At 33.5% G+C, this 26323-nt stretch overlaps 3 protein-coding genes across 4 annotated transcripts; 2 read left to right on the top strand and 1 right to left on the bottom strand.

Moving 5' to 3' along the window:
• Nucleotides 1–2709: 2709 nt before the first annotated feature.
• On the top strand, nucleotides 2710–5523 carry LOC131665547 (eEF1A lysine and N-terminal methyltransferase homolog). 2 transcript variants are annotated; one of them, XM_058937482.1, is made up of 8 exons: nucleotides 2710–3073; nucleotides 3148–3270; nucleotides 3348–3564; nucleotides 3637–3816; nucleotides 3930–4189; nucleotides 4272–4630; nucleotides 4693–4874; nucleotides 4941–5523. In XM_058937482.1, the coding sequence occupies exons 1-8, from the start codon at nucleotides 2979–2981 to the stop codon at nucleotides 5484–5486; spliced, it is 1962 nt and encodes a 653-aa protein (XP_058793465.1). In that variant the 5' UTR covers nucleotides 2710–2978; the 3' UTR covers nucleotides 5487–5523. The 2 variants fall into 2 exon arrangements, with proteins under 2 accessions (XP_058793465.1, XP_058793464.1); XM_058937481.1 differs by having other exon boundaries at nucleotides 3637–3852.
• A 144-nt stretch (nucleotides 5524–5667) lies between these two features.
• LOC131665471 (SUN domain-containing ossification factor) lies at nucleotides 5668–23663 on the bottom strand. Its single transcript, XM_058937359.1, has 14 exons — nucleotides 23137–23663; nucleotides 22387–22573; nucleotides 22183–22304; nucleotides 15168–15459; nucleotides 14728–14965; nucleotides 13900–14151; nucleotides 12970–13272; nucleotides 11978–12442; nucleotides 11415–11770; nucleotides 10544–11116; nucleotides 9757–10245; nucleotides 9009–9416; nucleotides 8649–8936; nucleotides 5668–7612 (listed from the first exon to the last, which is right to left on the bottom strand). The coding sequence occupies exons 1-14, from the start codon at nucleotides 23298–23300 to the stop codon at nucleotides 7592–7594; spliced, it is 4158 nt and encodes a 1385-aa protein (XP_058793342.1). The 5' UTR covers nucleotides 23301–23663; the 3' UTR covers nucleotides 5668–7591.
• Nucleotides 18023–25957, top strand: LOC131665472 (large ribosomal subunit protein eL14-like). The gene is made up of 5 exons (XM_058937360.1): nucleotides 18023–18209; nucleotides 18879–19094; nucleotides 24991–25092; nucleotides 25386–25580; nucleotides 25745–25957. Exons 1-5 carry the CDS (start codon nucleotides 18069–18071, stop codon nucleotides 25874–25876), a joined length of 786 nt encoding a protein of 261 aa, XP_058793343.1. The 5' UTR covers nucleotides 18023–18068; the 3' UTR covers nucleotides 25877–25957.
• The last annotated feature ends 366 nt before the right edge of the window (nucleotides 25958–26323 follow it).

Here is a 26323-nt window from a genome sequence, read left to right as displayed (position 1 = left end):
GACGACGGATTCTAATTCTACGCCAAAAATTACTTCGGAAATGACCGTAAGTTGTAAAAGAACAGTGACGACTCTCTATTTTGCAGGCCTGTGGAATTATTCATTATCCTATTAACACATTTATACATAATATTGTTATTAACATTTTGATCTCAAAATTAAAAATTAGTCAACTGATACAGAATACAAGCCGCACAACAAGGGGAAGAATATAAGTCAAATAAAAAAAAATGAAGTAAAATTCAATATCGATCGAGGCATCAAACTTGTTGTATATGTACATAGTGGCTCGACTCTAATGAATCCTCAAGAGACACTTGACGGCAATTACGTCGCGGAAAGCTTATCGCCGTGCCAGGAAACTCACATGTGAAAGCGCATGTTGGAAAAAAAGCGCTGACTCGTTTGTGTCGTCTTCCTTATGAACCGGACTTCCATCAGCCCCCAACGGCTGTTCAAACAAAGTTGCGCGCGTTATTTATGCATTTGCGCTATTTATGCAGGTAAATTGACCGCGGATTATTATCGTCTTACGTATGAGCTGGTGATATACTTAGTCCAATTTTGATTCTTGACTTTTAATGCCAATTTTGGAATACAATATCATTTAAGATTTCATTTCGTCATAAATCGTTTTTTTCTCATTTTATTCTTATTTTTTCTTTTAGTGAAACTTAATAATTTGCAATAAAATTTATCAAAATCAAAACAATAGAGCACCTGTTTAGCTTATGTGTGTATATACAAAATAGTACAGCCAACTGTATTAAATATGGCAGAGAAAATTCATTTTTACAAATCAGAAAAAAAAGCTCATCCAATAAATTATAAGATGATTTCGTTAATCTTAAATATTGAAAAATTAAATAATAAAATAAAAAGCATAGCAATTTATCACAATAGTTTCAAAAATAACATCAGAGATTTAAAAAAATTCATATAAAATGTAGAGCATCAATATCATTAAACCAACTGATTTGTTACTATTAAGAATTTATAGTCAAAACAAAGAGAAAATCGTGAATAATATGAGACTTTTAGTTTTGAGTTTTTTTTTTAAGTTTTTTTGTTATACTTAATTTTCTATACTACATACTAGCTTATTACATACAGATAAGTTTACCTTTGCAAATTTTGGCATGCTATAAGATTTATAACATGTAACTATTTTCTGGTAAATAAGCTCAATATTGAACTAAGCTAAATATAAAAAATTATATAAAAGCTTGTATATTACCTTGACCAACTTACATAGAGATAAATATGGATATGAGATATAATATATGATATCTCAATCTAGGAATTTACATATTTCTAAGAATCATCTTATATTTTTATACGTTTGAACATTTTATAAGTTTGAAAGTATAACTCACAAAACTGCATTAATTTCACAATCTTGTTACAATTATTATTCTTGTCAGTACTTTCTTCAAATGTTTTGGCTCTACTTACGATAACTCCTGTAAATAATATTTGTAGATTAAGATTTTGTAATATATTTATTGATAAATTTTACATCCTACTTTACTTTAACTTTTGTTTTAATTTGAATCCTTAGATATTTATTCGAATCACTTTTCATTGGATATATATATATATATATATATATCCAATGAAAAGTGATTCGAATATATATATATATATATATATATATATATATATATATATATATGTATGTATACTCTTCAAATTGTTTTATTTTCAAATGTTTATAGTGTACTTTTTTGCAAATGATATGTTACGATGGTTTATCAATTGAATTTATTTTAAGAACTTTCAAGTACTATTTTATTTGTTGCTTTATAAGCACGCTTCATATAATGCTTATAAAATCATTAGTTACTAATTTCAATAACTATTAATACTCCTAGTTTTGTATCTCTTAGACTTTGCTAGTATAAGGATTTTTCAAGTGAATAACAAAATAACAGATTTAATAGAGTCAACATTGAATAAAAGTAGAACATTTTTCTTAATGGATTTTTTTCAAATACATTTTCCATTATACAATGAATATCTTTCTAATCTAATCTATTCTTATATTGCTTAAAAATTATATTTTTCACAATTAATTTTTAAATCATGACCTAAATGTCTAGAGCAATATACTGATAATACTTATTTTTATATATTTATCAATATGATTAAAATAAGCTTGACATATGACAATAGTAATAAGAATTTTGATACAATTATAAATATATTGTGTGTATGATGACAAAGTAAAAAGTTGCATGAATGCTTTTTTCTTAAAATCTCTAACTAATTAAAACGCAAGCCGAATCTAGCTGAATTAGCTGTAAAATAACTATTGCATCCATGACGTAACTAAAAAAATTACCCATATTTGCAATTGTTTATAAAGTTATTTAAAAAAAAATAACCAAAAATTTCTTTATTTTAAAACTAATAACGGCTATCGATTCTATGGAAAAAATTAAGACAGAGATTTTTATATACCTTTTTGTCAGAGTTCAATAATCTCTGATAAATACTAGCATATGCCATGTATAAGCTACAGAAACTACTTTGTACAGACGAAAGGTGTACATTACGAGACTCATCAAACTTGCTCTTTGTTACTTTACACCATACTTTAGAGTGACCGTGTACTGTGACTACCGTGAGAGACCATTACCACTCAATGCCTCATAGTAAATTTCTTTAGTCAGGAAATCTGCAAAGCATTTATCATTTATATCGAAGTGAAAGGTAGACATTATACTTTTTCTACAAAAAGACAAACATAAAAACAAAAGAAATTGCGAAATAATAATACTCGAAAGCAAAAGTTACTTCCGGTAATCTCGACTGATGGAGTCAAATAATAAATAATAAAGTTACCAAATTGACTTGAACATAACCTTGCGTCAATCTCCGATTGATACACGTGCAATAGTCGGCGGCTATATATTACGGCGGTAAAAACATAATTGACGGTTCTGTTTGTTAAATAAGTTAGCGGTGGTGCAGCAATGACGACTTTGTTGCCGAAATCCCATCAAGAGTTTAGTAAAGCAAATTATTGGAACACCTTTTTCAAGAAAAGAGGAAAGAAAACTTTCGAATGGTCAGTCTTTTTTATTTACATTATTTTATTACTTATATTTATTTTCATTATCAAATTATAAGTAATTTTTAAAGGTATGGAGAGTTTCCAGATCTGAGCAGCCACTTACTAAAATATATAAAGCCAAATGATAATGTTGTTATAGTTGGATGTGGTAATTCAACTTTGGGTATGGATTTGTACGATAATAATTATAAGTAAGTTGTAACTTCTTTCAAATTAGTGATTGTTACTTGAGTAAAGCAAATATTTTGGGTTTTCTCATTATTTGAAGAAACATCATCAATATTGATTTGTCACAAGTTGTAATTAAACAAATGCTCGAAATGAATAAAGTGAAGAGACCAGATTTGATATTTGAGGCAATGGATGCTACAAAAATGACCTATAGTGATGGAAAATTTAGTGTAGTGTTGGATAAGGGAACACTTGATGCACTAATGTCTGATACAAATGAATCTACTATTGCTTCGACAACAAAGTATCTTAATGTTTGTATTTTCAAGAATTGTGAGTATTAAATGTAATATAAATAAATCATAATAAATATTTTTCTATATCAGGAAATTAAAAGAGTTTTGAAGAATAATGGAAGGTACATTTGTATATCTCTATTACAAGAACATATACTGAAAACTATCATTGAGAATTGTTCTTCAAATTGTGCTATACGTGCGATACGTTGTCATGAAACTGAATTAAAAGCAAAAGAACAAGATGAAAGTCCAATGCCTGTTTTTATGGTCGTAGCTACAAAATTCATAAAACTTCCTCAACCAGTACATTTCTAAAATTACATAAATTGTAATTTGAACTAATTTATACAGAAATTAATATAATTTTTTTTTTATTTTAGATTGTAGAAATAGTATTGACAGATGGACCATTGGTAAGACTGTCTAATCCTGAAGAGCTTATAAATAGCATTATATCTATTCAAGAATCAGCCTCCTTATGTAACAATCTCTATAAAAGTTGTGTTGCTAATGAGGGTGAAGTATCTCTAGATTTGTATAAACCTGGTGATAAAGAACCAAGATATACAGTGTATATTTTGGATCAACTTTTAACAAAAGAAAGGAAAACCTATGCATGCTTCATAGTACCACAAGGCAGGTAAAATATTTTATTATTGTTTATTCTATCATTCACCATTTTAAAAAATTCTTCAATTTTAAATATATTTTTCGAATTTTAGGGAAATGGATTGGCTATTTAGAACAAAGGAAGGCAGGCAGCAGTTATCCAAGTCTGTGCAGTATGACAGATTAGCTATTGTAATACTGAGAAGAGGGCAAATTTTTGAAAATCTTAATACAGTAAAAAAAGAACTTGCAGACAGCATAAAAAGCTTTGCTCCAGCTGCATTGAAAAATCAAATACCTTTTCTGTCACTAGGCAAAGACATTGGTACCAGAAAAATTTTATACGAGGGTAACAGTAATATAAGTGGGCCATTTGTAATTGAAGAAAATGAAACTGAAAATGGCGTTTACAGGAGATTGGTATTTTTAAACAATCAATTTGTAATTCAAAGTGAAGCCAAATTGAAACAAGGTATAATTATAAATTATGCAATATTTATAGTTATCATTCTTAACTAATATTTTTTTATGTAGTGACCACTAGAAGAAAAAAGTCGAAGTATATTGTCGATCCTCATTTTGTCGCATGTGATCATCATCTCTATATGACTGTTGGTTTAAAAACTGCTTTACAGACTAATGATAATGGAGAGATTGTAATAATCGGTCTTGGTGGTGGTGGATTATGTACTTTTATTCGCCAATATATGTCAAGGGTACTAAATCACTCAAATAATTGATAATTTTGCAAAATGCATGCGTAATTATTTATTTTATTTCAGGCAAACATTACCGCCGTTGAAATTGATCCTACAATTTTTAAAGTAGCAACAGACTACTTTGATCTTGTTCTAGATGATAAATTAAAAGTTGAGATTACCGACGGTACGGTTTACCTGCAAAATTCTGCTAAAGAAGGAAAGAAATTCGATGCTATCCTTTTCGATGTAGATAATAAAGATCCAAGTGTTGGTATGAGTTGTCCTCCTAAAGTATTCATTGAACCCGCTTTTCTAAAAACGGTTGAAACTTGTTTGTCGGACAATGGACTTTTCATACTGAATCTCGTTGCGAGAAATGAAACTCTTCGTAACGAAGTAATTAGCGATTTAAAGAAAATATATAAATTTGTAGCCACTTACAAACTATTGGATGATGTCAACGAGATTGTTTTTTGTGCAAAAAATGAAAAAGATTTCAAAGAATGGAGAAATTCGGTTGCGGAATCGGCTAAGAGTATAAATTCTCAAGTAAAAGCAAAAAAACCAGAGGCAGATAACTTTTTTGAAATTACCTCACTACTTAGTAATTTGAGTATTGCTAGTTGAAAGTAAATTTAATTTTTATTATAACTAAAGATTAGTGTACATATATACAAAGCATGTAAATAAATTTTATAATTTTATTATACTAATATGTTAATTTCATTGGAGTATCAAATGATCAATAGTATAATTAGTAAGGTTTCAATTAAATAAATTATGTCTTTTAATTAAAGATTTATTCTTGAAGTTATAGGGTCCACTTTTTTAAATAACACTTTTATTTTTCAAATGAATATAACAAAATTATATAAACTAGCGATAGGTCATATTGATGAATAGTTGTAGTATAAATATCTATAGATATGAAAGTATTTGGAAGATAAAAATGAGTTACTAAAACAAGTTTAGAGATAGAAAGTTTCTTAATAATAAATGTATATAACCGATCACGTTTCAGAACGCTAACTTATCGATATCTCATTATTCGATTCACTTACTAGTAAACCAGTATGATTACAAATTAAAACAGAAATATTGGATTTCGTTCTAAACAGATATCGTGTAAATTTCTACTGATTTCTAAATTTATGTGAAACATCTCAAAATTTAGAATAAACAATTGAAACGCACTTTTACTTTACATAAATCTACTCCAAAAATATCTAATTCTTTTTCCGTCGGAATGTTTCATTTAATTAGGACTAGTTAAAATATAAATTACAAAGTGGTAGTAATGAAAAACCAGTATATAATTTCAACTAATTATCACGTGTATATTTATTCTGCTAGAATGTCTGGTTATACACTTTTAAGTTATATTTTTCGTCGTGTTGGTTTTTATAATTCCTCACAATTGATTGGCATTGAAAGTTTGAATTTAAACTTTTTCATTTTTACCATCAGCGTAGCATATAAATACACTGCTCATAAAATCACACAATATTCACAATACAAACGCTCAATTTAAAAACTGTGAAAAAACATCATTTGGCATAGACAGTACGTACTAAAATTCTTACAACCTACGATTGTAATATATATTGTGTGCGTATATATACTTCGATTGTAGTATCAGAAGTTATCGCCATAAAATCAACGAATAGGAAGATGCACCTTTTTTCACTTGACAGCTTTTAATGAAAGATTCTCTTCAGTTTACCACTTTTATTCTATTCGATGTTATAAAAATAGTACAAGAAATAGAAACTCATTTTCTTTATATAACACAAAAATAATAAAATTTCTTGTATACAAATTATTTTGAGCAATACAATGATTTTATTATGGTTTAATGTTATCTATTTCGATAAATATCCTAATAAATATAATAAATAAATAAATAAAGCCTCTTGATTATTCAGTTACCAAAACTTTTATATTTCTCATAGGACATTTTTCTATTTATTCCTTAAAATCTTTTGTAGTCGAATATATTAACGTCTAAAATTTTAGTCATATAATTGTTTTTACTTGCTTTCGATTTAATTGCGCACTTTTACCAAGGCGTTAATAATCAATCCATTATTAATGTACTACATTAAATTCAAATATTTATTCTCTATTCATGACTAATACTTCTGATTTTGAAAATCGTATTCTATTCTCACGCTTGAATGTGTCATCACAGAAAATAATCTTTAAAAGTATACACTACTACTGCAGGCAAAGAAATATATACATCATTTACTTATTATACCATATATGTCAGATACTTAATTAGTATATGAATATAATTCAACGTATAGAAAAAATTCATTTTTATAAATGCACATATTGAAACGTTTAATTTCAGCTAACTTCACTGCTAATCTATCCTGATTCTCCATACTTTATATTTTATGTGAAAGATATCACAGTATATTTCTTCATAAAATGTACAAATTAGCGTACTAAAATCAACAAAAGCCATTTAAAATCACATAAAATTATTTCATTCCCTTAAAAATTACATAACATTTCACTTACAGATGGAAACTATTTAATATGAACTCGTAATTTTTTTCTTGATATCGTATATCAATTTAATTCTTTATGTTTTCTATCGTGTTTGAATCATATACCACATCCCCCTTATAATTAAAGTAATTTTTATTATTCTTTCTCTTAAAATTGAATTAATTCAAAAGGTTTGTGTAAATTTACTTTATCATTTCAGACATTGATGGTCTTTAGCTCATTTGCTGACGATTCTGAAAAAAGAGTTTACAAACAGTTTTTGATTTATTCCACTTACACTTTCATTAACTTCAAGCAGATTTAACTGCTTTAAATAGCTTTACTCTAAATCAACTTACGTGTTCAAACTTCTGATTGTAGCATTCTTACTTAGACAAAATTACAAACGTACATGATTCATTTAGCTAAATATTTTAAAGCATTCTTACACCATACTCAAACGTTTATTCGATCAAGACCAATTCACTGTACTATTAATAAAGCCATTGATATTAAAGACTGTAAAAACTTGAACTTAATCGATAAAATATCTGCAGATATTGTTTAAAGTATTAGGACACAAATAAGGAATATAAAAAAAACATTTATATATAATGCAATAGTAAAACTGTAAGTTTCAGTAAGTATAGTTATCTCGTTTACTAAATTGATTCCTAACTAAAATCTTACTTTCCCTTGAATACTGGCAAAGCAAGCAACATTCTTTGTATTCTTTCAACAGTACTCGTTAATTTTAACAACATCTGTCCCTAGTTTTGGCAATTATTATTTTCGTCTGCTCAATGAATATATTTTAAATGATGCTGAATGAATAATTTTGATGTTCCTATAATACTACAATGTTCCAAATTACAATTATCTTCGAGAGAATACTACTAAAATGTAAAAACGTATACAACACCCGAAACAATGATAGTTCTCAATTACTTTAATAAATTCGATGACAATAATAATTATTTATAAAATTTATGATGATGACGTCTTAAAAGCTAGATAAAACTATATCAACAATCTCATTTTGGTTTATACCACGCAAAAATATCGCTCGTTGCAAAAGCAAAATGAGATTTTTCACCGTAACAATGTCTATAATTATACCTAGAAAAAACAAAGCTAAACTTGCTTCTTTTTTAACGACTCGTTCATCGTTGTTGGCTACGCAGTCTATGTGCTCAAAAAAGTACTTAATGTGTATATATACTCAGTCTTTGCGTAGCGACAATATATACGTACACAAGCTTTCTACTCCAATCAGAAAAACCTTCTCACCATTTTCTTCAGGCCATTAGTTTTTTTTTCCTTCTTATGCCAACTTGACGGAGTTGCGCTACTTGCTCTTGACTCGTCACTTTCTTCTGTTAAACCGTTGGTCGTCCGGCCGTTAGCGATTCCTAAAGTTGTCAAATTATTGTCTCCATCATTGAGACATCCCGTTTGTTTTTTTGCGCTTCCCGAGAAGGATATTCGCTTACTTCTCGAAACTAAGGCTGTTTTCATGAACGAAGGAGAAGACAGCTTTTTGGCCTTGAAATGGAAACTAGTTGAACTGTTGCCAGTCTATAAACATATTTTAATTAGATTGCTTCCAGTGGTTGACTAGTAAAGCAACTAAGAGTAACTTATACTCACAGATTCATATGCATCATCATCATATGAAAATGAAGTATTCAATCCCCTGTTGCTACATTCCTCGTCTGTTTTGGTCGATTCGCCATTACTCACATCTATGGTAAGAATCTGTACTCTCTTATCCTGCTGTGGTTGATATGACTCATCATTATGAAAATACGTTATAGCACTGTCAGGTGCCGAATCAGTTCTATTGTGCATCTTCGAGTTGTAGTTCTCATTGTTTTGGCTTAAAGCGTAGAGTGCATCGCCGACGGACGCACTTCTGGAGGGTAATTTCAGTTCTTTATCGCCCTCCTTAATGGAAGATTTCACTACAACAGTTTCACGCTTTCGTCGTTTACGTCGGTCTTTCTTCGACAACTGTACTCCGTCCTCAATCATCAGCTGTTCGTACGTTCCGGTAACCTACGAGCAATAGCGCTAGTTATTTTTTATATCACATTGAAGAAATCAGGTGCATTTAATTAAACTATAATCAGGAATGGCATTACTAAAATTTTAAGGTAGATTTTTAGCACCTACAGTCTTTTCTACTTGAATTACTCAAGCTTATGTTTTTTTATACAATTTTCAACTTACAATTAATAAAAATTCCCAAAGAGATCGTGAAATAAAAATTCACATTATAATAAAATGTTATACATCATTATATATTTAGTAAAAGATCAAGATAATTATCATACTTAAAATAAAAAATTACCACGATCGTAAAATCTTATGTAGAGCAATAAAAGTCGAAAAGTACCTGCGCTGCAATCTCACTAGGTCGCCGTTTCTTGGGTTTCTTCAAAAGTTGCTTGCAATTTTGTTTTATAGTTTCATAGGCTTTATTGATAGTTTTCGGCCTTATAACTACTCCGTCACTATCTTCCACTGATACGTCGTAATAATCATTGTCATCTGTTCTCTTACAGTATGAAATTATGAGTATCACAAGTACGACATCCACAACAACAATTAACGAATTTTGCATGAGCGATGACAGATTGAATCGCCAGCTATTACGTTCATACACTAGATCATCGAGTATTTTTGTCAGATTTTCAATTTGATTTCTAAGCGCTGCTACTTCTTCAACTCGTTTATTTTCGCGCTCTTCGCCCTTACGGGATTCTTCTGTCATTGCTGTAACTGCTCGTTCTAGCGAGCGTTGCATCTCTTCTACTTGCTTTTTGTAACGGCGACTTAATTCTTCGAGGTATTGGCTGCTTAGCGACATGTTGCGTTCAAGAATCTGAAAATTGTAATTAATTACGTGATTTGACATGTTTTAACTGGAAAATAGAAATTTTAGGAAATCAATCATTTTTTTGTCGAAAGTGATGAAAGTTGATGCTAAGCATTACAATTTTCGAAAGGCATGGAAGATAATTTAAATATTCATCGTGTAAGATAAGATCTAGAAGATCTAAACTTTCCAACTCTGTTATCAAAGATCAAGAGATTCGAATATTTACCGAGTAATCCTGTACTTCTTTGGCAATATCCAGAGTAAAATTCCGTTACACTGCAAAAACATCAATAATACTCACCTTAATTCTGTTAGAAAGTCTAAGAAAGACAGACTCTTTCTGCTGCGGAGTCGCAGCACTGGCTGTTTGCTGAGTCACCGAAGCATCATTTTTGCCTGCTCCATTACCTTGCAGACTATCGACATCAAAATCAAAACCGTCAAAATTCAATTGATCATGTGGTACAGCTTTTACATCTTGCTCAACAGGCTCCGTCTTTGTTTTCATTTCCGCTTCTTTTACTTCGCTTTTCGCTTCCACTTCATTTACTACATTCTTATCACCTACTTTCTGTATATTATCAACGTTTTGCGTAGAAGCCTTCGATGGTTTCGGGACTTCTCGCGATGTTAATTTTTCTTGAGGCACTGCTGGTGATTGGACGTGATCCTGCGATCGACCATTGGTCTTTTGTGATGTAGAACCTGTTCGCTTGGTATCGTTGGGTACTGGAGTAAATGAGGTTTCCGATGTGACATCGTCCGATGAATGACTTTTACTCGACTCGAGATTTATTACGACGTTTCGTTTCTTTGTGTCGTCAACATTCAGCGATGTAGTTTTGGTCGGTTTGATCTGTGCGGGGAAAGAGGACTAATTTTATTATTAATTTTTGTATTGAAAAAAATTAAAAATAATTCTAATAATAATAATAATCCATATCTGAACTACCTCTAGATTTTGATAAAAAAAAACTTATTTGCGAGCTATCTATTATGTAATCAAGAGAAATGCTGAATAATCTTATTATTATATTTAATGATTCATTAATCATTGACGTGATAAATAAAAAACTACCACTTCCGATACCGTAAATCAATTGGATTAAAAAAAATACATTCTCATTGTGTTACTCTGATTTATAAATGCGATGAATCGTATTGTGTCTTACCTGTACAATCAAGCTCTCGCTCACAGATTCCGTAGCACTATCTAACTTGGACTTGATGATAGGTATCTCAGCTTTCGCCCTGTGAGTATCAGCAATAGGAACTTCAGCATGTCTCGTCGACGTAACCTTCTCATCTTTCGTTCGCAATGGCACTTGAATATCTTTCTCAGTATCATTTGGTGCTTTGTCATTAGACTGCTGTTGTTGCTCCTGATGACTTGTATTGGCAAATAGTCGTTGCTCTCGAGCAGCTAATACGTTACATAATGCAATTATGTAGTCGGGAGTAAAGAATGACGAGAGAAATTGCGCTTGAAGATAGTACTTGGATACTTCGCTTAGTCGCGTTTCTAATGCTGTAAGAAAAATCGATGTGTAATAAGTGTTCTTTGCGACAATATATGATAATGTTAGGAGATCGATATGGATATTCTATATTGACAGACTGACCAATTTAGCAAATTGATTATTGACGAAGTCTGTTTATATTCAATTTATTGACGTTTTATCTTTTCTATACTCAAACGTTGTTACTTGAAATTTAAGCAAAAAAATACATTTACCTTTATTACTATCCATACAAGTTTCGTCGTCGAATCTAAAATCGAAACCCGAACTACTACTGCAAAGGTGACTCTTATCCAGCGTCTCTAGTACGAAATCTGTATTCAGCAGCGACTCCAAATAATGTCTTTTGCAACTAATCAATTGAAATACCCTGGCGAATCTATCATCGTCGCAATCGTGACAAGCGACGTTGTAAATTGGCGTAGTACAGTCATCGAGCGTCTCATCTTCGAGAACATCGCCTCGAATGTTTTCTTGAATCTTGGTAATGTTGTTAGTTGGCTTGAGATCCTCACTTTTGACCAGTACCGAAGTGGCTTTTTTAACTATACTCAATACGGCGTCTCGAGCACTGCCGAATATGTGACTTGGTTGATCGATATTGTTTTCGTCCTCGTCGACGAACATTGGCTCATCATCGTCATCTTCGCTTGCTATATTGCTGCCTGTAGCATCAATTGCTGTAAAGTAATCGGAGAGTACATTCGTAAAAAAATAAATTCTATCATATGATCAAAAACATGAAAAATTTGAAGAGCCCAAGTATGACGCAGATATTTTAAGAAAACATGCTGTCAGTATATTTAAGTAACATTACGTATGAACGATATCGCATGGCTAAGTAAGTTTAATATAATAATTTCAAACGTCAAGAAATATCTAGCCCGTTTCCTTTGACCGCATTGATAAAAACTCTCACCGTGACGACGTGCACGCTCTTATCATTATGGTACGATGCTTAAGAACATATATATATATATATATATATACAAAAAGTTCAATATAAAAGTTGACGAGCTGTCTTAATTACGATCAGCGTCATAAATCATTATCATACTATAAATATAACATGTAGATGGAAGTTACTATTATTGCGTCAGCCAAAACACGTTGTCTATTGTAGATGACGTTGGACTTATTAATTAATCGTGTATCAATTTATATATCACGAGACAATGGCATGGCTGCCAAACAATTAAGCTCTCACCTTCAGGGTTAATCTCGCTCCTGTTCTCGTCGACATGTTCGGTTTCCGTCTCCAACACCTCGAATTCGCTAGTACCATAAACACGAAATAACGAGATTGGACAGAAATGCTCGGAACCGTAGTGTGACAATAGCTCGATCTTGATGAATTTGCCAAAGAGGTGGGGTTGTAAGTTGAAGCTCTGTACGTCGCGTTCGTCTCGGGCTGTAAAGTGACCGACGTTCGACCATTCTCTCGTTGGAAAGCGATCACTTACGTAGACTGCAATATCCTTTGGAGACGAGCTGAATAATTCAAAGTTTGCTGTTGGAGAGAATTCAAATGTTAGAATGTTTGAAAGTCATGGTCAATGTCAATTGAAAAAGATTTTTTTCCACTCGCTGGCCTATTAATGCTAACGAACGATACTACGATACTATTATCAGAACGTGAAAACCATTAGATCTCCGCAGTAATTACTGAAACGTCTAACTCTTTTCGTTCCATCAAAAACATTTAGTCAATTTTAGGTTCAATTTAAAAAAAAATGATAATTTATCATGATTTAAAAAAAATGATTTTAAATAAGTCATAATAAATTATCGGTTTTTTATATTATTACATTGCTTTAAAAAATAACTAAGATAAAGCTGATATAGTTGAACTAAATTTTGAAGAATTCTACAAGACTGAGTCTAACTGCTTTTTTGCAATTGGCATTTTACAGGAAATCACGTCAAATATTTGCATTCGAACGGGTATTTACGGGTATTTATTCCATCCGACGCCTGTTACATAAGAATCACATTACCACAAAAATTGTTTAGTCTAGACGCTCGCAGCAGTAATGAAACAATAAACCAAAACCGCCTTCCCCCATTATCTAACTCTTTTTTTTTGCGCGATCCTCTGTTTCAGCTTTTGAAAACTTGAACGATCGAGAGCACATACCAAGCTCGATCTTCTTAGCTTGTATGGCCTCGCAGAGTTCAACGACGAACCACACGCGACTGGTGCATGCGTTCAGCATGTACTCATCCCTCGTGGACACCAAGATATTTCTAACGCCACTTGATTCGGGATTGGCCCCGACGACCTTGGCACCGCAATCCGGCGAGGCGTAATTCTTCGAACGCATCCGCATGCTGCCGAGGCCGCGACCTGGTGAACCGCTGGCCGTTTGTACTGAGGCGTTCGGGTGTGCTGTAAATCAATTGCAATGTGTTTTATCGTTCTTTTAGAATCGATTGTCGTGGGCTTGGAGTACCTCGCGAAAGTTATTTTTGGACGAGTAGTGTGTCGCGACGAATGGAGAGGGGACGTGATATTTATTTCTGTGTTTGGATATTCTTGTTTGATATTGAGAAATTCATATTTTCACTGAACATATTGCGTTGCTATGTCAGAATTTGCTACGCGTTTTACACGACGAAACTTAGCTCTCGGATAAAACTTTCTCCAAACACTTTTTTCCACCACTTTATTTACTTTCGCATAAATAATCTTTGAACTAATTCAGCCGTATATCGCAACTTTCAAATCTTTATAATGCAGAAACAAATTGCGTACGTTATCGTAAAAATTGTCAATTAACCGAAGCGCAGCTCGTTAAAGTCGCATAAAAATAATATAAAAAAAGAAGCCGTAAAGAAAGATAAAAATAAAAGCACAAAGAAAGAACTTCGTTAAAACAGCGCGTTTTTAAAGGTTTCTGTTTTCGCCGCGATAAGCCGCCTCCTACGAGCGAAACGAAAAAGAGCGCGTGGCGTTTTTGCGAGCAAACGACGCGTTTAAACTCACTTTTTTTCTTTTCCGCCTCCTCCAGCCGCTTCTGCGCCCATTCATTAAAGCTCGGTATTTCCTCGTGCGGCTCGGTCGGTCCAGCTGTGACCAATCCGTCGAGTATGGCAGCAGCGCTCCCGTCGTCATTCGTCAACCTGGCTCTCGCCGCGCTGTCGTTTAAGTCTGGCGCAGTTGTCGGCACCTGCGCGCTGCCGCTGTTTTCCTCCAGCAGCTGCTGTACATTCGCACAACGACTGTTTTAGTGTCGCGGCGCCAGATTCTTACACAAGGCCTGCATCCTAGACCAAAAGTACGCGGCGCCCTATGCTCGTTCACCGTGCGACACGCGCCATACCTGCTCTTTCGTTCGAAAGCTCAAGCCGTTCGCGGGAAAGTCATCGTGCGATTCACCGGGGCAACATTCCGTTCTTTCTCACCTGACGTTCGAGCGTGACACTGCTCTCCGCGACATCGTCGTCGATCGAGAACGACTTCTGCTCGGCCCTGACGACCACGACGCTGTCGTCGTTGAGCAATGCCGCGTCATCGCTCGTGGTATTCGCATCGAGGAGCTGCTGCTGCGATAGACGCGAGCGGCTTTCGGAGGCGTTGCCCTCGGCTTGCTGCTGCTGCTTTGGCCGGAAGTCCGCGCGATCCGCTGCTATGTCTTGCAAAGCCGTTGCTGTGTCGACGAGGGTCACCACGACTGCTTGACCCCCCTCGGAGATTCTGCAAATGGACATGTAATGGTTAGATGGCGAGAGCAATTTTCGCGAGTTACGTTGTCGTAAAAACAATAATTGTTCAACCTGGCGGCTCGTTATCGTGTCGTGAAACGAGTACCCGCTGTGTATTGTAATTTTTGTAACTTGAATCCAGAGTGTAATTTAACGACGTCAAAGCTTGGAAAATATAACGTCTTCGTGAAATGCAAAAAAAAGTTCTTCGACTTGTTTCATACTTACAAATAAAGTTTATGAAATTGGAAAAAATAAAATCTTTCTCGATTCAAGAAAAGTTGATTTAAACGTGCAGACACGATAATGATAAAAGAAATAAAGCATTCAATATTTTATTTTATGTCTATTCTCGTCAAAGCACGCGTATTTCGATTTCTCTATTACAAAAAGAAAAGGTAACATTGTTGCGAGCGCATCAAAAGCATCCCGCTGGAACAGTATCGGATATGCACACGCTTGCAAGAGAGCGAATTGGCCAGTCGAATGACGCCAAAAAAACGTGTTTACCAGTTGACGTAACTCAAAGCGAGTTGACGACAACAAATGATTTCCGAAGAGAGAGCGAATTGCGTAACCGTAGTGGTCGATATTTGACCCCCCCCCCCCCTCCGTGCGTTTATTAATAAACTTGATAAATTGATGGCTATGTAAGTGTTAGGTTAATACTCCGCACCGCAACGAGAACTGCGTAATAATGTCAAGGCCGTGATTAACGCGACGGAGGAAATAAACGTAAAAGAGGAAAACGTTCGAGAGAAAAGGTGTAGGGTAGATTGGAGCGTTTGAGTATATAATGCCACGGAGCTTGACCCGTGGACTGGAAAACCGGTGTAGTTCAATCGAACGACGACGAGAAAGTATATAAAGAAACGAACTTCAATGTGGACAAACCTACGCTTATACGATCAAAGCAATAGCGTATACCGATTATTCAGAAGACTCACCGTCAGGGAGGGGGGAGGGGGTTCAAAACTCGGTAGATTTCAAGCAAGACAGGCGCAATTAAACGTGCAAGCAGCGGCGGCATATAAGATCTACGAGTTTCAATTAGATAAATGTGGGTGGGATGCCGTAACATTCCTTTTGCTCCAATTCGAGTATTTCTCTCTCGTTGTGTCTTACTAAGGCTGTATCATCTTTTCTTACCGATTTCCTATTTTTCAATTGCACATTTTACTAATTCGACGAACATTTACAGGGAATCATTGCTCCGCCAAATGAAAGACGCCAATAATCTCATTTGTGCGACTATGCGGTGGAGGAGGCTCGCGACTATGCGCCGCAATCGCGGGGCATTAAGAAGGTCTTGACAAACAATTTAGCCACTCGGTGCGTAGCTAAGACGCTGCGTGTCTATGTGTTATTTTGCTTGTGGTGCTTGATCGCGTGAGTGAATTACGGTATTATTTTCCAGGCGGAAGCGAAAATAACGTCAAGTAGTATAAGAAATTCGCCAATGACTGCAATGACTGATAATCCATAATATTACGCGTTGATATTCATAATAAAAAATAGTTGGTTACTGTATTTCTCTAGTTTCAAAACAGAAACGAACATAAAGTGCATCTTTTCAATAAAACAATGCATAAAAGTCATCGTAACTAGCTGCAAAACCACTGAAAGCATAATCGAAACGCGACATTTTCCGTTACTGAAATGTAAGAATGGTTATATCACACATCTGATGAAGATTCAAGATACCCGCAGTACAATAATCACTGAAGCGGAATTACGGCCTTCGATAGTGCAAACGTATTTTTTTATTGGCGGCAATAACGAATAAAAGATCGATGTACGTAGATAAAGGATGATGAATATACAGCATAGTGTTTATGCGCGCGCAATATCCTTTAAAAGTTTCACTCTCGGAATAATGTTCAATTAAATAACTTTTACATACACCTTAAGCGTTGGCGTGTTTTTTACTTTGCAAACTTACAATCACATCGTACCGAACATCTTAATAAATTTACCGATAAAAATTTAATAGAACGACTTTGCTCTTCAAATTCGAATCAGCGACATCTTCGCTGATTTTAGTCGTAATGGAAAATTCAAATGCATTTGGCAATCACGACAATTAAAAGCGTTTAAAAATTATCGCTTTCATAATCGACAATAGCTGCAATTGAAAATGCTAAAAAAACGAGCTTATTCATCTTTCGGGATCATTGCCACGCCTCTGCATGTCAAGTGCCTTGTAACATATACCTTCAATGAACATGACATCAACCTGCTTGAAAGCAATGTTCAAAATTTTCCTACTTACCGGCGTTTCCCATACACAAGCCCAAGACACTGGAAACAGGAAATGAATATGAAAGAGGAAGAGCAAGAAAAAGGTGAAGCAGAAGGCTTGAAAACTAAACTAAAACAAGGCGTTTGGGTCGCCGCGTCCACACGGGAATTAGGTGTCCCCCGGGTGTATTATGAATTATGACAATTGCGAATCAAATGAAGCACTTAAGCTCTTGCAGGTCGGTGAGTGGAAGGGAGAGCAAGAGCGAAGCCTCATTTACCAGCGACGGCGTTTTAGGTACACATCAAGAAGATCAACTCAGTTGTGTGTCGTGCTGCACCTCGCACTGAAGAAATTTCATGACCGAGAAGATGGCCGAAGAAGGTGGTGCTTCTACTGCTGCTGAATCCAGTGGGATTATCAAGTTTAAGGATAATTTTGTGAAGATCACTAAGAATCATAAGAAAACCATTTTCCTCGTTTCGAAGGGACTTGAACTGGTCAGTAATTGGGTGTAGCTTGCAAGCTTTCGGGCAGGCGTATTCGCTCTACTTTTGTCTACTTCCATTAATCTCTGCTTTTCTTTGCTATTTTGGAATTTTATCATATGTTTTTAACTGGAATTGATATTTTTACCTACAGTTTTGATAGAAAATTACTTCATTGCGTATAATTACAATTTTTTTAATATTGCAATGGAAGGGAAATTAATTTGAAACGATCGTTAAAATAACTTCGCAAGGTAAAAAATGTATTCTCGTTGGATTAGAAATACATGTCCAAGCCTCTTAATTAAATAATTATGAGATACTTGAAAGAAAAAAGCTCAAAAGTCACATCATAATCTATCACGCACATCACATTGTACGAAGAAAAGCAATTTGCATGATATCAAGCTGACTATTTGCAGACGTGGAAACTGTATTCTATCAGACATAAAATGAAAGTATCCTTAACACGCTTGACTTCGCGAGATTTAACAATGATATAATGAGTCAATGATCGTCATCCCAGTATTTTATCATCTTTATGCAGCTTGTTTGCATTCGAATAAATTTGAAATTTTGAATATTACAATATTGCAATCATGCAAAACGTATAATTACGAGTCTCAATATTATTAAAAGCAAAGTGATAAATTAAATTCTAAAGGTAAATTATTTTTGCAGTTTCTCATCTTCGTAGCAGCGACAATAGAGGGTTACAAATCATTTTTCGGCCATAATTCACAATCAAGTGAACTTCCTCAATACAAAAATATTGGACAGTATAATACGAATGATACTAATTTCCGTATCGTCTGCACTGCATTCGACGGATTTCTAATTTTCAACTTGATCTTACTCGTATCATACTTAATGGGTGAACAACTCCCGAAAAAACTAGTAAGAAAATTTATTTTTACGTATAAAAACTTGATATCGCCATCGTGATTGTTCTTTAACAATTTCAGTTATGTAAATATTTCAAACGAGTATGCCCGCGAAACTTTCAACGTCATGAGTCTGAATTTTATTTCGTGAGAATCCGAAGTTTCGCGAATTTATCGAAATACAATTTTTAATGCTAAAGGTCACTCGAACCGGTAACGATTTTACCATCACTTTTAATCTTGGCATTCCAGCCTTCGCCATGTGATGTTCAGCGATCCATAGTCACATATATATTATTCAAAATTACATAACCATAAATTTATAAAGTACAACACCATTAAAGTTTGTCGTCTGAAAAATTTCTTTTAGCACGTATGGCAACAAACACATGCAAAAACCAAATGTTCACGAGCGCGCGAATCTCTCGTAGGTGCATGACCCCGTAGCACAACTCTATTTTCGTGGCAATCGCATTCCGTTACTCGTCTTCTCATCTCACCATCTTTCTTTTCTTTCAGCTGTGTATTTTTTCATTTCTCGGGGCAATATTCTCCCTGGCTGCCGGAATAATACTAATCGAGGATATTGGCGATAGCAATAGAGTTGGTTTCCGCAACGGTTCTACCGAATTGATCGTCAGTGGTGCTTTCTCCGTCTTCGCTGCGCTGACATTTGCCATGGAATGCATCATCACTTACATCTATTCTCAATAACTGTATATTTCGCTCATTTACGACTTGCTCATTATTTGTAAGCCTCGAAAGTGTTTACGCGGGTGTTTATCATGCTTTCTTTGTGTGTCGAAATCGGATTTGGTGAACGTTATTGTGTTCATTTTCACGCAAATCGAGTATTTTGTAAGCGATTAAAAATTTCATATAATTTTGTACTATATCCACCTGTGTAGATATAATTATCGAATACACGCGACGACAGTATTTGTACTGTCCCCATCCCCACCCCGCTACATATGAGAATTTGTTTTTCCTCTCATCGTTACTTTTTCTGGTTATACAATATCGAAGTTGAATACGCACGACGTTGCGCAATTTCACCAGTGCGCCGAGTGAAAGAAAACCAATGTCGAAGCTAGCTCAAGCGGAATATGTCACCAGTGTTCACATTTTTTTTACAACTCTTCTCTAAATGGAAAAGATTGTCACACGATAATAATTTTTGCAAAGGTGATTTCGTAAAAATGAATTTACAATTTGTGAATTTTGAGATAACATTGAAAAAAAGCGATTGTCAAACAGTCTATTTAGATACATGCGTGTGAACTTGATTACAAAGAAAATAAAAATTTGACCTGATTTCATTCAAGGGGAAAGTCTATCTTAATCAAACATGGTAGTCGATGATCAAGGATGGTAAGACCGGTGCGTGCTGTGTTTCTTATATAAAAGAAAACCAACGTACAAACTGCATTCATCATTTATTTTCTATGGAAAGCTCGGTTTCATCGATATTTAAAAGAAAAAACGTGAGTTGATAATTAACTCGTTAAAATATTCGATTTGCAAGAGCTAAGGGGGATTTACGTTAGCACGTGGAAACGCTTAGCGGTGAAACCTTATAGTATTTGACTGGATATAAGTTGAATGAAAAGGCGGCATCGACGAATTTCATAATTTTGTAATGGCATTTGTAAGATTTTCGTTTTTAATTAATTTCTACAAAAGATTTTTAAATTGAATTCGAAATGTATTATACAGAGCGAAAGTTCAAACGATCATATTCGGTCTATTTTAAACTAGCAACGATAAAAAAAAAGAGTTAAAGCCCTGACGTTAATATTTTTAGGAGTAGAAGCGTTAATATAACAAGTACATTTAAATTTAGATCAGCAACTGCAAAAAAAATTTCACAAGTCCCGCATATCATTGCACTGACGCACTCTTGATGTGGAATATCCGGCGATAAAGAAAGAAGTACAATTCTACGGTAACAGAGACTCTATCAGTTTCCCAAGGTCTCTATGTAGAGGAGGCCCAGGCAAGACGGACACCTCAAGGAATAATAAAACAATCAGGTTCTAAATAACAAAATATCCATCAAATTATATGTGTAATGCAAAATTGGCACGAAAACCAACATGTCTAGATAGATATAACTCTGAAAAATTATTTTAACTAGTACAATAGATCAATAAAAAATGTCATGGAATTTTGAGTGTTCTAGAAATCGTCGAGAAAGGCGGACACCCTACGGAAAAATGTTCTAAATGCCAATAAAAAAATTCTATTTCATTTCTAGCAAAGTAAATATACAAATTATCAAATAAGATGTAATTATTACATTAACAAATATTTGATCAGAGAAAAAAGATTTTTTTTTAATTAAATCCTGAAATTTAAAAAAAATTACCGAAAAAAATTGATATCTTGCAAGAAACCAATAAAATCATTTTGAACAATAAAGCTGAAAAACAAATTATATTTTGATATTATATTGTACATAAAACTTGAAAATTAAAGAAAAATGAACATTTAAAAAAAATTAATTTTAGGGATGTCCGTCTTACCCGGTATGTAAAAAAATTAATTTTTTAACGCAGCAAGGGCTACAAAAAATTAACCACTAGTTTAGATAATAGATTAGTTAACTACTAATTCAGTAGCCGTATACTATTTTCAAAATATTTCAAATATTAGACCGTAGAAAGTCGTAAGCCCGCCGACAAAAACAAAGGTTGATGTACGCTCGCTGTCATCGATGTGAGTGCCGCACTCAAACGGAATGCGTATGTTTACATCATAGAGAATATACTACTTTTCATAATATTCGCTATAACCCATCCCTATAAACATCGGGGTATCCGTCTTGCCTGCGGTATTCATTTTGCTCGGGACTCTCCTAACCATAAGTTATCCAGACGGAAAAGGCTCAAAAATCGATCAGGTGAAATATACGGCTTCGTTCACGACCTAGACACGACCAGAAACGAACTAAAGGGTTTCCGCATCAATGAGACTAATCAGTTGACCGCTGCGTGTGACGTCAAGTATAGCGTGCCAAAGTGATAATCGAAGCGTCAACAATGCGCACTTCACGCGAGACATGTATTGCTTTAAACTTTCATATATTATTTGTTACTTACTCCTGGGAAAGATTTGGTTGCTGGATTAAACTCTCCTTCAGGATCTCTATCTCTTCAGGTACTTTAAATTCATCGCTCTTGTCAATACCATTAAAGCTTGCTGAGAATGCTGATTCAAAGTCCTGCAATACACAGTGAAAAACAGACTTTATTAACTCGCTTGCTCCATTTCAAATGCTAAATATATGAAAAGATTTTACATACTTGCTCTTTCAATTTGGGCTTTAAAGATGAAGGAATTTTAAGTCTAGGCATAGAGCCCAGTCCAAACTGTTCTAGAGGATCGTGATTGACACTTGAATTTCCATCTTGCATGACAGACTGATGTCTATCCGGGCCGATGAATTTGTTCTGAGGGTTTTCTGAGGCAACCAGCAGAAATAGTAGTGTACTGAAACAAGCCAAACAATGTTTGATATTCATAGTCTATGTTTATCTCTATTTAGTATAAATGTACTGTATTTTAGATAATGATTGATAAAATGATTATAATGAAAGGAGAAAAAATTACTCAGTAATATTGAAAATAATGATGCTTTTAAATAAACTAATTCACAAGCACACAAAAATTCACACACATACTATGATTTGATACATATTAATTCAGTTGCAATTGACATGCATGAAGATATATTATAACAGTCTTGAAAAAGCAACTGTTTATTGACTTAAATGAGTATTATATTCAGAGCTTAGACCGATATATCAACCGACAAATCAAAATAAAATTTTCTCGTGACAGAATCAATGCGCGGGCACAAATTTCCAAGCTTAACACTTGATAACAGAAAGTAAATTAAAGCTCGTCGACATAGTGTGTATATGTATGTAAGGAGTAAGAGTTATGATAGTATGCAAGCACATAGCCAAGAAAAAAGAGTATTTCTATCTGACGCAATATAACATGATCGAAAGGACGGACAAGCATGAATTAACTGTAAAAGAGAAAATTACCTTGATAAAACAGAGATAAGGAGCAGCATCCAGTAGACGCAAGACAAATAAAGTCTCATGTTGTTGCTTGCCAATTTATCAGCATCATTCTCGACGTGAATCGATCGCGAGCCGCAACTACCACCGCGAACTGCAACCTTCTCCTCGCCGTCAAGCCAATACATGCACTACCAGCCCAGGCACACTACTGACGTGGGATGTGGACGCACGCGCGATTCTCGACAACTGCAGTTAGTCACCACAGCCCACGAGCTACATCAAGATCAGCAGCAACCGTCTATAATAACCGCCAATATACATGTGCGCGCGCACTAGGTGGCGCTTAACCATTTACTTTGTGCCAATAAATTCAGTGGAATGCGCGCAAATAAGTGGGGGACATGAAAACGTCGTCATATCGCTAGTCGGCGCGAATCTATTTCTGAGTTTTGGAGTTTTGGAGTATATAAGGATTATGTGGAACAATGTCGTTGCGACACGATATCTTCCGTCACACTATAGTTGTTTGATCAAGTAATCAGCTGATGTTGACTGTATGTATGACATGGCGTGACAATGGATTGGGATTTCACTTTTACCCCGCACGTACTTTCATGAAAAATTGTATGGAAAAAATGTCGTGATAAAATTAATTGTTTTTGTTTATAAAATATTTAATGATGTCAAAATTATGCTAAAGTTATTGAGTCATTTTCATTCTAAGAAAAACCAAATAATACGGTATCTTATGAATTAACGTATTTTCAATTCTCTCTCTAATATAAGTCCCATAGCTTTTAATCTTACAAGTCATCATAGTGTAATTGACACAACAAAAAATAACACATTTAATTATAAATTGTAATTATTCAGCAATTTTTCAATTAATAAAACATCGTAATAAAGGAAAGTGTCAGAAGAACATTAGTGTATCTCAAGTGTTTCGACATAAAACTAATATTTTCGTTAAATAATTTTTATTATCGCGGTTAAAGCTACATTTACATTCTACAGTAAACGATGATGTGATTATTTACATTAGTATAAAGCATTATTAAAAAATTCCTTACTATATAATCATATATATCACAATTTTCATCTTGAATATAATATATATAAATAATTTTATTCCCGCAATCTGGCTATCGCGATCTGGCGCCACTGTTCTTCATCGTTGTTACTTTGTCAGTCGAAGTTCTTTTTCCTGTCTGCCATCATGGTGAGAAAGTTTCTCTATTCCAGCATTTAATGATTTTATTTATTTTTCAATACTAAATATTAATCGAATGCATACGATCTACCATTTCAAAAAAATATATTTTTTGCGTCATTCTTACTTGATTTTCATTCTGAATGAGTATGTTTAATTTTTAGAAATTATTTTATTGTTGATCCTAACCTTTTTCAAAATCAGCCGCGACACCTAGAAACGCTTATTATTTGATTCTAAATTTTATTTTAATTATAATTGGCCTATTTAATAATTATTAAATTGAGTTTTATCAACATGGTATGTCAATATTGGCAATCTATATTCATTAGGGTGACGTTTTTAGGCGATTCTATGCTTATTTATATGAATATTTTATTTGTATGGTTGATAAAAAAAGGTGTAAAAATAATATGTTGAAAAAACTAAGATATTTACTACATATTCAATTAGTGTGTTTTTGGTTAAAAAAATGAATAATTTTGAATTAATCTTATATTCTCAATCTAAATGATCCTTAATTCTCGATAGGAATTACAGACTGACATATAACTGAAGTCAACAGATTATCTGAAGTTACCAATAGTTAAACTATTGATTTCATGTATTGGTTAATAATCTTTCTGCTAAAATAGATCCTAATTATTATTTTGTTTGTGTTCTAGCCTTTTGAAAGGTTCGTTGAGACAGGGCGAGTTGCTTATGTCAGCAATGGTCCACACCAGGGTAAACTGGTTACCATTGTTGACATCATTGATCAAAACAAAGTAAGTAATCTAGTCAATAATGAATTTGTTGTCTTTATATTTTGTAGTTGAGTGTACATTTTATTTTGTATAAACGATATATTAATCAAGACATTCTATTTGTAATTGATCCAAAATAAATCCTAAATTTTTAATTCAAATTACATTTTTCTCAATGATGAACCATCATTCTTGATAGGAATTGCCGGCTGATTCATAACTGAAGCCAATTTTTTGTCTGAAATTATAACACATTTTAATCATTAGAAATATTTGCTTTTTTGGAAAAATATTACCTTTATTAAAAATTATAGGTTTTGGTTGATGGTCCTACATCCAACATCCCACGTGACCAAATGAGGTTAAGTGATCTACACCTTACAAAGTTCCGCATCAAGTTTCCATTCACCGCAAATAGTACTATTGTCAAGAAGGCTTGGGATGAGGCGGACATTGATGGAAAATGGCAACAAAGTATGTGGGCAAGGAAAGTTGAAGCAAAGAAGAAGGTAAAACTAATACATAATAATACATATCTCGTAAATAATTGATAGAATTTAGTTTTAGTTTACTTATAGTATGTTATTGTTTCATGTAATATCTATTATATCAAAGTAAAAGTTCAATATGTAATAATTTATCTAGGACTTATAAGTAAAACTTTATTTTTCAGCGTGCGGAACTTAGTGACTTTGACAGATTCAAGCTTCGCAGGGCTAAGCGTACACGTAATGTTTTAAGAACTAGTGCTTTCTTCAGAATAAAAAAGAAGGAAAAGAAACCGAAGGGTTCAAAATCGAGTTAGCCCACCAAACCTTAAAAGAAATGGTTATTTTTAATTTTCAAGAATAAAACTTTTAAAACATAAAGCATTTTGCATTTTTAATTTATTTGATTTATTTACCCTAATGTTTAATTTATAGTAAATTTTGTAAATCGTAACTTATTATTGTTGCATAATTTTGTTATATGATTATATCTTATTTGTTATATATTGTTCTATAATTTGAAGCTTCACTTGACCCAATAAATATTAAAACTTTTCTATAGACTGATTACATTGAATTAACAATTAAACAAAAAATACTTTAAAGTTTTTACATTAGAATTTTTGTTAACAAGAAATTATATTCTAGTTTTTAATATAAAATAGATCATCAATTTCACTTAAATGGTTTTTATAACAGATAAAACGTAATTATGTGTAACTTGCTGCAATTAGAATATATTTGTTTAATAATATTTCAATCGA

The sequence above is a fragment of the Phymastichus coffea genome, unplaced genomic scaffold (genome assembly GCF_024137745.1).
Source record: "Phymastichus coffea isolate CEN01 unplaced genomic scaffold, Cenicafe_Pcof_1.1 PCOF00052, whole genome shotgun sequence".
NCBI classification, from domain to species: Eukaryota; Metazoa; Arthropoda; class Insecta; order Hymenoptera; family Eulophidae; genus Phymastichus; species Phymastichus coffea.
This window is presented reverse-complemented; position numbering and strand designations above follow the sequence as displayed.